Here is a 14512-nt window from a genome sequence, read left to right as displayed (position 1 = left end):
GGCGATGGAGGATGGTCAAGTGCTGACGTCTGGGTGATGGCGATTCCAGGACATCCAAGATCGAGATTGGAAGTGACGTGCCGAAGCTTGGCTGGATAAAGTCCCGGCCGTCTGGCGCCCCGGTCATGACCGATCTCCAGTGCTTCAACTTGTGTCAACATCATCCACCATGGGCGTATGGCAGGCCGCACTCGTCAAAATGGGCATGGCCCAGCCCGGCCCCAAGATCACTGCTCACGACCGCGCCGTACTTGAGTGAGTTTGACCCGGGTTCGGAGTTCGACCGCCCGGAGCCTTCCAACCAGTCATTGGCCGCCCTCGGCAATCAACTGACGCGGCAGTCTGAAGAACCAGCGCGACAAGCTGAAACAGTATCAGAAGCGGGTAAGTCACAGCTACGCAGCCGCATGAGTGATTTGAGCTGACAACAGATTCAAGTCGTCCTCGACCGAGAGCAGGAGATAGCGAAGGAAGCCTTGGCGAAGGGTGACAAGGTGAGCTGAATTCGTGTCCAGCGAGCTGACGCCAGCGACGAGCGTTGACCGCGCTGCGGCAACGAAAGTTTCAGACGCAGCTTCTGAGCCGGACAGACGAACAGCTCCAGACGCTGCAAGAGCTCGTAACGACGATCGAGTTCACGCAGATCCAGGCAACGGTCGTTCATGGACTCGAGCAGGGCAACAGCGTGTTGAAGCAGCTGCAGAAGGAGATGTCGCTGGAGCGCGTCGAGAAGCTGATGGACGAGACGCGAGACGGCATCGAGTACCAGAAGGAGATTGACAACGAGCTCCAGTCCAGCATGAGTGCCGAGGACGAGGAGGCCGTGCAGCGCGAGCTCGAGGCGCTCCAGGCGGAGCAGATGGTGAGTTCATGGGCAACTTTTCAATTGACACTTTCAGCCCAAGATTCCAGATGTACCAGAGACGGAGCCTGTGCATCTCCCGGATGCGCCTGTCGAGGAGCCAGCGGAGCCGGCACAGAAGGCGCCCGCAGAAGGTGAGCTGCCAACTCCGCATACAACGAAGCTGACCCTCAGCGGCCAAGGAAGAGCGAGTGGCGCTCGCCGCCTAATTTCTATCAGCATGTCCTTCTTCCCCTGTCGCGCGCCAGTGATCCGGAAGCGCAGAGTTCCAGCAGGAGGGGCGAACGTATGTGCGATTCGGTAGAGGTACTCAGTCCCCAGAGGGTAGATCTAAGCGACCGCAGGAGCATTAGGGTTTTGTCGTAGTTATCAGTCATTACAGTCTAGTTGTATGCATCAACAGGTCTTGCTATCACCACTGCTCTGTTCGCTGCGCTATCAAACACAACCGGCTGGCTCCAGGGAGGCTGGGGTGAGTGCGGAATTTGCCACCGAGAGTCGTCCTGGATTTGTTGACTTTCGACGCGTCCAACGGCGTCTTTGTTTTCGTCACCTTCCCTCCGCCACCACCACTGGCCATGTCGTCCAACGAGCTGGCGCCGCTATTCCCCTCGGCGACACACCCTGCGCTCCCCGTCGCGACACAAATCCTCAGCACGCTCCGCCACCTGACTGCGCCGGGGAAGGGCAATGAGCTCAAGCCTGAGGAGCGGCCAGCGTTGGTCGGCATTGCGGCTCTGCTGGGATGCGAGCGGTAAGTTATGCGCTCATCTTTAAACTGACTCCAGGATGCAATCGCACGACCTCGCCGAGAGCTCGCTGCAGCGCTTGTCCTCCGTCTCCCCCGCGCGATTCAAGAGTGCGCTCGCGACCTCGCGCCGCCTGCTCGAGAGCGCAGAGGCGTCCTCGCCGAGTGGACGCCGAAAGCGACCAGCGACAAGCTCCCCGACCACCTCACCCACAAAAGTGACTACGGCCGACGCGATGAGTCCGTTCCAAACACCCCGCAAGAAGTTCAAGTACACCTCCGGCCTGGACCTGACCGGCCTCGTGCATGCGCACTCGCCGAGCAAGGGCAGTCCGCTGAAGCAGAGCGTGACGCCGAGCAAGCGGCGGGAGAAGCGGGAGATCGTCGACGTCTCGGACTCCGACAACGAGGTTGAGGCTACGCCGACGAAACGACGCACGCCTGCCGCTGCGACTACTACCGCGCCTCGGAGTCCACGCAGCGCGCGTCAAAAGGCGCGCGACCAGAAGGAGAAGGACGGCAAGGCCGCCTTCCTCGCCCTACGCCCTGGGGCGTCCGATGTTCCGTCGATCCAGGTCACGGACGAGGAGGGGGAAGACGACCTGACGCCGCGTCGTCGCTCCCCTGTCCGTCGGCTCGTGGACGAACTCCAGCCCCGGCCCACGCGGAAACGTACCCGTGTAAGAATGGACTGGACGTTCCGCGAGACGGTGTGGGCATCTTTTGACCCAGAAGGCGAGGCGCACAAGCGGCGCAGGGCTGAGCTGGAGGAGATCCTGCGTCCGTTTGAGAATGTCGAGCCGGTCGACGGACCGGCCAAGACCGTCGATGAGATCGTGCTCGAGGCATGGAGGGCGCGCATGAGTGCCGAGGAGGCGGCATAGGCAGATACGCAGATAGAACATGATGGGTACATTGTGCAGTATGTATGTATAGATGCTACAGCTCTACAGCTCCTTGCTGAGGATACGGTACGTGTACTCAGCCTCCTCGCCCTCTTTCTCAGCACAGCGCGTCGGATCGATCTCGTCGGGTGTATACCCTTGGCGCTCGTAGAACCCGAGAGCGGACGTGTTGGCTGCGTTGTCAGCTCCGGCATTACCATTACCACAGCATTCCCAATGGATGACTTACCGACAAGACACGTCAGCATGCTCTTCGCCATGCCCCTTCTGCGGCCAATCCCCTCCAGCGCGCCCATGAGCCGGCGCGCGAGCCCCAACCCCCTCGCGCACGGCGAGAGCTGCAATTCGTAGCTGGGGTCAGCTCGTTCACACCTCCCCAAGCTGGCGAGATGGGGCTTACCAGTACACGACCTCTGCGTCCTGGGGCGACATGGTTTCCTCGGTATCGAAGCGAAAGCTGGCGAAGCCGAGTAACTCGCCATGATCCTGGTCCTTGGACCGGCGTCGCATTCTTCGTCTCTTCCTGCCCTCGCCTGCTCCCTCGTCTCTTCTCTCCTTCTCCTTCCCGTCCCCACCTCCATTCTCCTTGTCCTTGTCCTTCTCCTTGTCCTTCTCCTTCCCCCCGCTCCTGCTAGAGACAGAGGCCAGCTTCAGTGTGCGAGACAGGGGCGAGCTGGAAGGCGAAGTGGAGGTCGACCGCCGGAGCACCAAGTATCGCGCGTCCGCGTCGTACATCTCCTCCCACTTGCCCGCGTCCGTGTAGTCGAGATGCGCGTAGTGGCCCATGTTCGCCTTCCAGAGGGAGAACAGGTCCTCCTTCTCGCTTTGGCTCAGCTCAGTGGCCGTCTTGAGCGTCATACGCGCCCGCTTCAGACCTTTCGTCACCCCAACTCCACTGGGGCTGCCTCCATTCGCCTTTGCTTTACTTGATCCTGGTCCTGCCGCTGTCGAGCCCGCTGATGCCGCCGAGACCGCCGAGACCGTTGATCCGGCGGATCCGGCGGAACTTGGCCGCGCGTCCTTGCCGTCTTCGAGCGGTCGAGATGTGATGTGCGGCGAGATCGCGGTGGTCGCGGTGGAGGTGGGACTACTGTCCGCACTCGCAGTCGGTAACGGATTCCCAGCCCCCAGATCCAGCGTGCACGGCAACTCGGGCGCGAGCACGCCCACACTCGCCGCACACGCCGCGCGCACTTTCGGAGTCGCCATCTGGGTTTGGGGGGAGTGTGCAACGTCAAACTCCATGTGGGCGCCGTGTTTCTCGTTGTAGCGAACAACAACGGATTACCCCGCACTGCCCCGCTCCCGTTCTGCACGGCTGTGCCTGACAGCGGCAACGGGTGGCAAATAGAATCAACGCATCGCGGGAAGATTCCTGCGAGTTCCTGCACTCCTGTGCGCGCGGGGGACGGATGCCGGTATCGATACGACGTTTGCTCGATCAATGCATACAGTGCCCAATTATTCACTGTGAAAACGTCCGAAAAAAAGGGAGGATCATGAGAGTATGAGGATATGAGAAGCGGAGCGAACGGGGAATATAGCGGAGAGACGTAGGAGTTACATGGAAAGCACAAGGCCGGCTTAGTACCTGTACGATGCGGCCTGGGCGTATGGCCCGGCGTCGCCCATAGCGCCGCCGGTCGGACGCGCCGTGATCTCAAAGTCGGAGCCGGAGAAGGCGTCGAACTGCGGCTGCGCCCCGTGGCCGTGCGGCGACAGCGGGGACGTGGGGCCGCCGCGCTCCGTCGGACTGTAGCCGTCGCCGGCGTACCCGGCTTGCTGCTGGTAGCCGTTCTGCTGGTACCCGTCGCCGTGGTACGTGTCCTGCGTCGGGTACTCGCCGGCGTAGCCGTGCTCGGGGTACATCGCAGCCTGATCGGGATGCGCAGGGTAGCCGTAGTTGGGGTCGTAGCCCTCGTTGCGGGGAGAGGAGAAGTCGTAGCCGTTGTTGTAAGGGTCCGCGCCGTAGCCGTACGGCTGAGCAGCGCCGGCAGTGAAGTCGTGCTCGGGAATGCCCGCGGTGAGGCTGTTGTCGTGGTCCAGCTCGGCGACGAGCTCGCGGCGCTGCCGGTCGGCGGAAGCAACAGACGCCGAACGCTGCAGGCTCTTTTCGAACAGGTCGTCGCCGCCCATGGGGCCGTTGTCCGGCGAGAAGTCGACGGGCTGGCTGCGGTCGTTGAAGCGGTTGTTCTTGAGCTTGAGCTTGCGGAAGAGCGTCCAGGCGAGGAAAGCGGCACCAGCAACAACGGCACAGACGACGATGGCGACGATAGCACCCGTGCTCAAACCGCCCGATTCCTTGTCATCCTTGTTGGACTCGTCAGAACTAGCGGTGGCACTCTTGGTGGCGGTCCTGGTCCTGGTAGCGAGAGAGGGGGCGATGGAGGTGTCAGTCTCCGTATCGGAAGCAGAGCGGGTAAGCGTTCGAGCAGAGGTAAGGGCGGTCGGGGACGCCGAGGCAGTCGTTGAGGTAACGACAGTCTCTGAGCTCTCAACGGCAGCAGAGGATGATGATGAGGGGGCGACGGAAGACTCAGACGTCACGGCCTCGGACGAGGAGCCTGAAACAGGTTAGCCTAAGGATCGAAACGCAACCTACTGGGCTTAGCGGACGGGCTGCTGGTGGAGCTTTCTGAGGAAGTGGGATCGTCTGATGAAACATCAGAAGAGGGCGCAACCGAAGGTTTAGTCGAGGTTGTCTTGTCCTTGTCAGACGTCGAGGATGAGGTGGGAGCAGGGCTGGCGTTGCTGGTGGTAGGCGCAGCGGAGCTTGTCGGCGCCGTGTCAGTGTCCTTAGAGGACGATTGTTGAGGCTTCGTGGGAGTGGAGCTAGACGAAGGCTCAGCCTTAGAAGACGGCTCTGCGGAAGACGAGGACGCCCCTGCGCCTGAAGACGGGCTTGGCAGAACTCCAAAGTCGTCCTCCGAGCTGCCGTGCTGCCTCCTCTCCATGGCACGGTACATGTGCGCCGGTCGTCGCTGAGGGACATGGACGTGAGCTGCCATGGCAACGTGAGCCACTGCCACAGGCAGGATGAGCGTAGAGAGACGCATGGTTCTCTAGGTAGTGGTGCGGTGGTGCTGAAATGAACGTAAGAAGGAGAGAGCGTCTGTGCCAGGTCAAGATACCGAAGTGTCGAGGCCCGATGTCGAGGAAATGGGTCGAGGACGATGAGGGAGCGAACGCGCGCAGCACGGTACGATTGAAGGAGGATGAGTGAAGTCGTGAGGAGATGAAGGATGTGTCAGAGACAGAGAGACCCAAGAGCGTGGGGTCAAGTCGCAGAGACGGGTGAATGTGATCGCGTTGGGAGGAATGAGGACGTAGAGGTCTGTGCTTGGCCAGGGGGGAGTGAGAGGGGCGTTGCGCAGAGACCGGGAGGAAGCGTGCGCTCGTTGAAAGTCGGCGGCGAGACTGGTGTGGGACTTCGGAAGTCGGGTACAAGGGAGTGTGGGTCGAGTTAGGCGTACAAAGGAGTGTGGAGGATGGGTCAGAAGGAGAGTCTCGTGGGTTAGAAGAGCTAGAAGAGTTGCGTGAGTAATGGAAGTGAAAGAGAAGGGGGAGGATGCAGAAGAGTGCGTGCGTGCGTGTGTAGCATGCGGGTGTCAGGCGCTGATCAAAGTGCGCAGTTGTTGGGCTATCACAGCAGCAGCGACGACGACGACCGCATGAAGGGTGAGAAAAGGGGTGGCTGCGCACGGTGCACTGAGGGTTTGTGGATGCAGCGATGGAACATTTCAGTTCTCGCTCAGGCGTCAGGGTGCGCCAGAAGGACCACCGCAGACCTGGTCCAGATTGGGCCCTCGACATCTCCATGCCCCCCCCCTTCACGTTCACGAGCACCAAGAACACGCCCAGCATTGCACAGTGGGACGGGGACCGGAGCGACGCCGTCGACCGTGTTAAGGGTTGCTCCGGATCGAGCAGCCCAAGCCGGCATCCTTCCCTCTGCTCTGGTGCCGCGCAGGCGTGCCTTTCCGATCCGACCCTGGCCCATTCCAAGGCTTGTCCTGGTACCTCTCCCGGTCCCAAGTCATCCCACCCTCCTCCTCGCTTCCTTCCATTGTCACACTCCTTCCTCTTTCCATCTCCCACTTCCACCCCCTGATCTGCATGTCACAGTGCCGCACTCTGGGTCCCACTTCGCTCCGGAATTCCGGCACTCAAACTGCGCCGGGACTCACACTCACGTACTTCTCCATCCTCTTCACTCGACCTCCAACACCCGATCGAGCGTTGCCCTCTGTCCGCTCTCTCACCGCACGCGACGCGTTAGCCCAGGTTTCGGGTCTGCCGTAACCCTAATAACGTGACCCGGACTCTAAATTCGATTATCTCTACTCATCTCCATTCGCACTCTGAACCAGCCTAGCCTCTTTCTCGGTGGATCGGTAATTGCTGCGATCACTCGCCCTTGTTAATGAGCGAATTGATTGTCATTTGCATGAGCGCCATGCGACCATAACATGTTGCGCCTCGTGACGCCATGCCGGTCTTTGATGCCGTTCCCTAGTGCTAGCCCTGGTGGCGATTATGGATTATGGGCGATGGGTGGTCCGCTGCTTGCAGAACAATGGCCATCCTCCCCCTGCAGGTCGCTACGCCCAACTGTGGCTACTCGCTCGCTATTGTGCGTTCCAGCCGGCCAGTTGCCACTTGACTGGGTCAGTCCAGGTCCGCACACAGCACGCAGTATACACACAGCTGGCTACACAGGTTGACCAGGTGGACGCTTTCACAACAATGGCACAACCAGTTGCTTACAAGTGGCGATCCTTCATGAGCAGGACCGCCTCTGAATCTCAGGCAGCGCATCGAGAAGCCTCACGTCGCTGTCGACAGCATTGTTTGCGATGAGGCAGCGAGCAGTATAAAACTCACTGGAACTGACAACGACGGCCGCAGTACCCCACATCCCCCTTAACAACAAGTCCAGCCCCCCCCCAACCAGGCCATGTCCGCGCTCAAGTCCGCCGCCCAGGGCCCCATCTTCATCGGTCTCAACGTGCTCCGCGCACTGAGCATGATTGGCCTGCTCTTAGTCTTCATCGCGAACATAGTGACGCTAGTTGGAGACGGTGAGGCGATCCGCGAGGACCGCACCGCCGCTGTCCCCTTCACCGCCAAGGGCAACTCAACGGCCGGCAACTCGACGACAGAGTACAAGTGTGACTACATCTTCAACTCGACAATTCCTGACCAGGCCGGCGGTGCTTTCTGGTCTGTCCTGAACCGCGTCTTCATCCGTGAGCTTTCTGATGATGTGAAACAAACTGACGGGAAGTCATGGAGACCATGTTGCTCATTGCTGCCGAGATTGGCTTCCCGCGCAAGCTGTTCGAGACCTTCCTTCCTATGCTCGGACCTGAGCATGGGCTCGGCTGCCTCGGTGCCTTCCAGACTCTGTAGGTGGAACTACTGGGGATCATAGCTGACGGGGAAGTATCGCGTGCAGCGTTCTGTCACACTACAGCGACCTGTTCCCGCAGGTCTCTAGCTGGATGCTGTTCACCATCGGATGTCTGAACATGCTTGCTGTAAGTTTATTCATGTCAGACCTCACTAACATTCCAGGGTATCATCTGGCGACAGGAGGCCAAGACCAAGCGTGCCCTCTTCAGCTGGGAGAACATTGCCAGTCTGTGAGCTTATAACCCCCGCCACTTAGCTCACTGCAGTACACCCCAGACCAAGCTCGCCGCTGAGACCTGGAACACGGTGCAGCACTGGAAGACCCCGTGCGAGGAGCGCAAGGCCGCTCCACGCAACACTGAGTCTCCCGACAGCTCCTACTCCCAGGACGCTCCGAGCGACAACCCCTACAGCAACGTGCTGAAGGGTGCTCCGACGCACATTGACGTCAGTGCTCCAAGCGCACCTGAACAGGCGCACCATTGTGAGTTGCTCCCATCGTTCTCAACGCTGACAGCAGACGACAAGGAGCGTTCCCGCCGCCTCGTCTGACCTGTCATTCGCCACAGCCGCAGGCCGGCTGTACGGCTGTCGTATATGATAATAGATTTCAAGCTGTATAAAATTCAGATGTAGCGCATTAGGAATCCGTTTATAGCGGAAGCAATTCCACACGGACATGACGACCACCCAGGAATTTTGTTGACGAGCAAAGTGGAGGCCGTCCCGATCGCTCACTCCACCACACTAACAAGCATGCGAGTCCCCCGCCGCGTCCCCTGGGCGAGCAAGGCCGAGCTCGCCGAGCTGTACGACCTTCTCTTCGCCCCCGGAGCCAACGATGCGAGTCGTCAGGCTGCGCTGTCCCGCGTGAGTTTCGTTGGCTGCCATGTGAACTGACAACAGATGAGCGTATATGTCTCATGCCCCTCGTGTCCCGCCTTCCTCCACCTTCTGCATGCGCTCGTTGCGGCGCTCCTCCTGCCGTACCCACCTACGAGCGCTGAGGCTGCGTCAGCTACGCGCATGTCGTATGCGATGGCGGTCGTGCGTTTCGTGAACGGCATGGTCGACCCGCTGCAGACTGGTAAGTCTTCCCCCACAGGCTGAATATGCTGTCTGCGCGCGACCGGTAGCTGATCCTCAGGTCCTTATGCTCGTCCGATCTCGCACCTCGCCGCGAGTCTCGGCATTCCTTCCTCTCTCGTCGCACTGCGTCACCGCGCTACGCACGAGGACCTTCCCCCGCTGCCGATGCTCCGCCGCGCAGTCGAACAGGCGCTCGACTATCTGCACCGCCAGAGCTTCCTCCCGCTGCTCGCTTCCTCGAGTGCTGCAGGATGGGACAGGCGTGCAAAGCTCGAGGGTCTTGTTACCGAGTGGAAGAAGATTGTGAAGGCTCGTGTCCGCACGCACGACGTCACGAACGAGAGCGAAAGCGGTCTGGCGCTGCGTCGGCTGAAGCGGGCTATTGATGCCGAGGACGCAGATGATGTCCTGGACGCCGTTGTCAGGACTGGCCTGGTGCCCGTTGCTAGGAAGTGAGTTATCACGCTATATCGATTGCTTCGCTAGAGCCATGCAGCTGACATCAGAAAACGGTCGCACCGCCGTGCCAACCGACCGCCAAAGGAAGGACTTGCTATCTGGCGTCCCCTCCTTGCTCATCTGGATGCGACTGCGCCGGTATCCGCGGCTCTGACAGAGTGCCTCGTCGGAGCGCTGCTCGACACGGCGCCGCGCCTGAACCCGCCTCCTGCTGCCCCCGATGCGGCCGAGGACCACAGGAAGGAGATGGCGTCGTACCGTTGGACGCTGGGGACGTGGCTCCTCTGGCTCTGGGCTGGAGAGGGAGGTCTGACTGTCCCGGAGGAGGAGCGGACGGGCGTGCTGCGCCGCATCGCGCGCGAGCTCGTGCATGGTGACGATGTGTAAGTCATCGCAGCTGGGGGTAGGATAGTGCAAGCTAACTCCAGACTGCGCCGAGTCTATGCCGAACTCGCCGAGGACACGGACGCCCCGGCTCTCGACGAGCTGGACGAGCTGCTCCTGCACGAGTCAGAGGCGGAGAGCGAGTCTGACGAGGAAGAGCTCGAGGGTCTCGAGATTGACGACGGAGCCGAGAAGCCGGATCAGGCGCCGCGGGACGTCGACGCGCAGCTGGCGGCCATGGAAGCCAACCTGGCCGCGCTGAACGAGAAGGTAAGCTACCAGACTCGCAACGGCAGCTAACTAGCAGCTGGCTCAGCCGAAACACACGCTGCAGACGTCAGCGGACGGCAGCTCCGTGCCCGGCTGGGAGCACGTTGCGGAATGGAAGGCGGCGCCGATCGGCGTGTGGGTGTAGATATATCTTGGTAGGAGATCACAATGCATGTGATTGGCATGAGCGCATAGGGGAAGTTTCAGCGTGCGACACCTGGACCCCAGATCCAATGACCAGAGAGGGGAGATGTCGTAATGCATTGCAGACTCCAGAAAGGTGGGTCCTGCTGCGCCCACCTCCCGTTTGGCATGCACGATGGTCATATTGCCGTTGTGGTTGCGAGCAAAATGCAGCGGGAAGCAAGCGAGAGGCCATGGGAATGCACAGAAAGCCTGAAGCTTGCTTGCTCCTTGATCGACCGCTGAATTGACCGAGCAAGGCAAGCACAGAGCACCGGGGCACAAGTGCCAAGGGTATGATCGGCGATTTGCGACGATGAGCGGACCCTTGGCGCGACCTGTCCGGGACCTCCACTTCAATGACTGACGACACCCATCAACCCATCATTGCTCCACACACTCCCCAACTGATACTCCGAACACAACGACGATGGCCGCCCAGCGGAGCACGGCGACGGGCGCTTCGCGTATCCGCGCCCTGGGCGATGACACGAGAACACGCACGCCGCGGCCAAGGGCCGACTCGGACCTGGACCCGGACAGCGAAGAGGAGGAGCTGATCGAGCTTTCGGCGTCGGTGCCGGCGAACGTGGGCCGGGGGGCGCTCGGCCAGTCTTCGACCTCCTCAACATCCCAACGATCCTCTGACCGAAGAGCGAACGGGAAATCCTCCCCGCCTCCGCCTAACGCGCCCTCTCTTCCCCGATCACGGCGGGGCACGATGTTCGGCCGACCACGCCTCCTTCGACGACGAAGGGTCCTCTTCGCCCTCCTGGCCGCTGCGCTTCTGACGCTACTGTGGCTGCAGCACGGCGCGCTGACTCGAGAGCAAGAGGCCGAGGAATGCGAGTTCAAATCCGTCATGGACGCGTATGAGCGGGACCTGGCGCGCATCACTGGGTCGAGGAAACAGGCGCGCAGATTGCGCTGGTCGGCCAGCGACGCCGGCCACACCCTCAGTGCGACAGGACACCTCGTCCTCGGCCCGTCGGGGCAGCACCCGATCCCGCAACTGTTGGCTCTAGGCGAGCGGAGATGGAACGAACTCCTCTCCTCGCAGAGCCAGACGCTCGGCGAGGCCGTCGCAGAGTATAGGAGGCGGTACGGCCGCCCCCCGCCTGCGGGGTTTGAGAAATGGTGGGCATTCGCGAAGAAACACGGCATCCTCCTTCCGGACGAGTATGACGGGATCGAGTCCGACCTGGCGCCGTTCCACGCGCTGCCTCTCTCCGAACTGAGGAAGAGGCAGGCCGAGGTCGAGGGCTGGGACGAGGTGTTCAACATCCGCATCCGGAACGGAAGCATGGACGTGGACCTGCATCATGGTGCGCTGAAGTGGGGCGGCTCGATGCCGCGCGCCGGCGACCAGGCATCGATCATTAGTGTCGTTGCGAAGGATCTGCCAGATCTGACGGCCACGTTCTCAATCTTCGACCAGCCGGCACTGTATCTCCCCTACGGGGCGCGGGACGCGCTCTCAGACGCAGCGAGGGAGGGCCGCACGCTGTCGCCCGAGGTGCTCGCTGCCGCCGAGTCCACGAGCGGAGAAGTGGAGTGGGACACGATCTGCTCCCCCTACAGCCCCTATGGGGCGGAACAGCGCGAGTCTGCCGCATTCGTGTACGACCCGCGCGAGGCGGGGAATATCTGCTCCAACCCCGCTCTGCTAGGTCTGCACGGCCTGGCCCTGGAGCCGCACACACGGACCTCGAAACCGGCCCCGCATGGCCGATTGCTGCCCCTCTTCAGCCTAGCCAAGACACGCGTGAACAGCGATATCCGCGCCATCCCGCTGGACCAGTTCAACGAGCGCCGGCCAAACGACACGGCCTGGCACCTCAAGGAGGGGAAGCTGGCCTGGCGCGGAAGCAACACGGGCATGGCGAATATGAGCGCGAGCGTGGACTGGGAGAACTCGCACCGCGTGCGTCTGCACCGCTGGGCGAACAGTAACTCCTCCTCACCCGTGACGTTGCTCGAGACGACCATGGGGGGTTTCGTAGGGTATAATACCACGACGAGACCCGCCCGAGTACTGCAGGAACGGTACGACGTGAAGCTGGCGCAGAAGCCGATCCAGTGCGAAGAAGAGGACGGGACGTGTGCGCGTCTCGCCCAGCTTGGTTTTGCGCCGTACCAGAGTCCAGAGGATCTGCATGGGAATCGGTTCCTGCTCGATGTGGATGGGAATGGGTGGAGTGGGCGGTTCAGACGGCTGATGGGCACGAATTCGCTGGTGATCAAGGCGGGCATGTTCGCGGAATGGTGGCAGGACTGGCTCGTCCCGTACGTTACCCCTCCTCTTGTAGCAGCAGCTGACCACCAGGTGGCACCACTACATCCCCAGCAAGCTCGACTATGCCGATCTGCCCAGCATCATGGCCTTTTTTGCGGGCCCCGGTGGGCCTAATGGCACAGAAGTGGCATTCGACGACACGGCCCGGACGCTGGCGCACAACGGGCGCTGTTTCGCAGAGCGCATGTACAGACGCAGAGACGTGCAGGCGTACATGTTCCGACTCCTTTTGGAGTGGGCGCGATTGACGGGCAACAGCGGGGATTTCGACTATGAACGGTGGAGGAGGGAGGGTGGGGAGGAGTGAAGTCTGAGACTGGTGCGATATTGGAAGGCAGAGACGGAGTAGTCACCCTCCGAGACAGAAGGTGCCTCAGAAGAGCTGTCAGAGGGTCATGCACAGAGCGAACTGTGAGGAGGAGTCGTGAGTGGGGGAGGTTAGACAAGAGCAGACAAGACATTAGACACGCATTAGACACGAGCCACATCCATAGCATCATGCAATGAAGATCAGAAGCATCGAAAGCATGTAAGTTCTGCCATGCAGCATGCAGCGATGCAGTCTGTGTTCGGCTCGGGCAGGATTCGATCAGCCCTATGATCAGGGCATCGGCCGGCCAGACGGCGCGTGCGGCAGGGCCCGCAGGATCAGAGTCGTCAGCCCTGATGCTTAAACGGGTCCAACTTGCACTAACTCGTTGCTCATTGCGTAAGTCGACCTATGTACACTCCAGTTTGCCTCTCGACTAGCTCGACTGACTCTCAGCCAGCACAAGGTCCAGGTCAGTTGAGACAATGTTAGGGATTCGTACAGGATCACAGGAGCGTGACAAGCAAAACGCCCCGAACGCCCCGAACGCCCCGAACGCCCCGAACGTCCGCGCTCGCCCGTTCGTTCGTCCACCCGATGTGGTCCTGGAGTGGTCCTGGAATGGGTCTGTCGGAAGGGACCCGGGCTTAGGTCGCTGTACAAATCTCTGGACCCGTTGGACCCGTTGGATGCGGAGAGTGTCGAGAGTGCGTGCTGCGCCATTCCGAGAAGACTACTGGGCTGGCGAGTAGAAGGAAGGAAGGACAGTAGGGAAACATGCCAGATGTGGGAGAGATCTCACCGCTTGTTGGATGGCTCCTCTGACGCCAAGACGGCAATCAGCGACGTAGGTGTGCAGCAGTGAGTATGCATCCTTGATGTGGAACGGGACTGGAGACGAGAAGGATAGAGTTGCCCCGTCCCAGAGAGAGAGAGTTAAGATGCATGGATGCGGGAGGTCGAGTTGAGCACAGGACAGGCGCACAGGCGCGTCGTGGTGGCCACGCGCCGGATGAAAGCAAGAGGTTCCCCGCACGGGCCGGCGCCTCTTGTGCCTGGCCCTTATGCCCTGGGAGTCGTCCGGCCGGCCAAGGGCGTGTGGGGAAGAAACATGCAGCGGTGCGCTCGCTGGTTCAGTGCCTGACAGGCCTGACAGGCTTCAGCGGCGACAGTGACCGGATCAGGCATCGAGTTGAGTCCTGATAGCGTCCATCGCCTTGAATCCATACGGACAGGCGGCCCTGCTGCCACCTTGCTGCTAGCTGCTACTGAATAACGCTAGCACTGCTGCTTGTGCTCTTCCTTTGCTTCCACCACCACCACACGCACGCACCCGCCCCACGATTCTGCAACGACACACCGCCCTACTAGTACTACCACCCAGATCCAAAGTAGTCACGGCGCCTCCGCGTTTCACTATTGCCTTGCTTGCTCTTCTCCATCTTCCTCCCTTATCACTACTCTCTTATCCCTACTTACAACACTCTCTCTTCTTTAATTCCACCCACCCACCCCTTCACAAGGCTGCTGCTGCTACTGCTGCAGTCCCAGCCAAGCGTTACGAACACGACCTTTCACGACTGTCGAGATC

The 14512-nt window shown here is 60.9% G+C and overlaps 7 protein-coding genes across 7 annotated transcripts; 5 read left to right on the top strand and 2 right to left on the bottom strand.

Annotated features, from left to right (window-relative positions):
- Positions 1 to 125: 125 nt before the first annotated feature.
- On the top strand, positions 126 to 1071 carry A1Q1_01264 (uncharacterized protein; the record flags this gene model as incomplete). Its single annotated transcript, XM_014324337.1, has 5 exons — positions 126 to 384; positions 439 to 494; positions 569 to 862; positions 906 to 996; positions 1037 to 1071. 5 exons carry the CDS (start codon positions 126 to 128, stop codon positions 1069 to 1071), a joined length of 735 nt encoding a protein of 244 aa, XP_014179812.1.
- Positions 1072 to 1651: 580 nt separating this feature from the next.
- On the top strand, positions 1652 to 2494 carry A1Q1_01263 (uncharacterized protein; the record flags this gene model as incomplete). Its single annotated transcript, XM_014324336.1, has 1 exon — positions 1652 to 2494. One exon carries the CDS (start codon positions 1652 to 1654, stop codon positions 2492 to 2494), a length of 843 nt encoding a protein of 280 aa, XP_014179811.1.
- A 63-nt stretch (positions 2495 to 2557) lies between these two features.
- A1Q1_01262 (uncharacterized protein) lies at positions 2558 to 3760 on the bottom strand (the record flags this gene model as incomplete). Its single annotated transcript, XM_014324335.1, has 3 exons — positions 2558 to 2688; positions 2745 to 2866; positions 2916 to 3760. The coding sequence occupies 3 exons, from the start codon at positions 3758 to 3760 to the stop codon at positions 2558 to 2560; spliced, it is 1098 nt and encodes a 365-aa protein (XP_014179810.1).
- A 339-nt stretch (positions 3761 to 4099) lies between these two features.
- A1Q1_01261 (uncharacterized protein) lies at positions 4100 to 5571 on the bottom strand (the record flags this gene model as incomplete). Its single annotated transcript, XM_014324334.1, has 2 exons — positions 4100 to 5079; positions 5118 to 5571. 2 exons carry the CDS (start codon positions 5569 to 5571, stop codon positions 4100 to 4102), a joined length of 1434 nt encoding a protein of 477 aa, XP_014179809.1.
- A 1901-nt stretch (positions 5572 to 7472) lies between these two features.
- A1Q1_01260 (uncharacterized protein) lies at positions 7473 to 8482 on the top strand (the record flags this gene model as incomplete). The annotated part of the gene is made up of 5 exons (XM_014324333.1): positions 7473 to 7764; positions 7803 to 7923; positions 7992 to 8055; positions 8093 to 8160; positions 8305 to 8482. 5 exons carry the CDS (start codon positions 7473 to 7475, stop codon positions 8480 to 8482), a joined length of 723 nt encoding a protein of 240 aa, XP_014179808.1.
- A 204-nt stretch (positions 8483 to 8686) lies between these two features.
- On the top strand, positions 8687 to 10277 carry A1Q1_01259 (uncharacterized protein; the record flags this gene model as incomplete). The annotated part of the gene is made up of 6 exons (XM_014324332.1): positions 8687 to 8800; positions 8939 to 9017; positions 9078 to 9471; positions 9526 to 9861; positions 9907 to 10132; positions 10197 to 10277. 6 exons carry the CDS (start codon positions 8687 to 8689, stop codon positions 10275 to 10277), a joined length of 1230 nt encoding a protein of 409 aa, XP_014179807.1.
- A 468-nt stretch (positions 10278 to 10745) lies between these two features.
- On the top strand, positions 10746 to 12918 carry A1Q1_01258 (uncharacterized protein; the record flags this gene model as incomplete). The annotated part of the gene is made up of 2 exons (XM_014324331.1): positions 10746 to 12601; positions 12663 to 12918. 2 exons carry the CDS (start codon positions 10746 to 10748, stop codon positions 12916 to 12918), a joined length of 2112 nt encoding a protein of 703 aa, XP_014179806.1.
- Between the last annotated feature and the right edge of the window lie 1594 nt (positions 12919 to 14512).

This window comes from Trichosporon asahii (genome assembly GCF_000293215.1).
Source record: "Trichosporon asahii var. asahii CBS 2479 unplaced genomic scaffold scaffold00050, whole genome shotgun sequence".
Lineage (NCBI taxonomy): Eukaryota > Fungi > Basidiomycota > Tremellomycetes > Trichosporonales > Trichosporonaceae > Trichosporon > Trichosporon asahii.
Note: the sequence above shows the minus strand (reverse complement) of the source record. Positions and strands in the feature narration are given on the sequence as shown.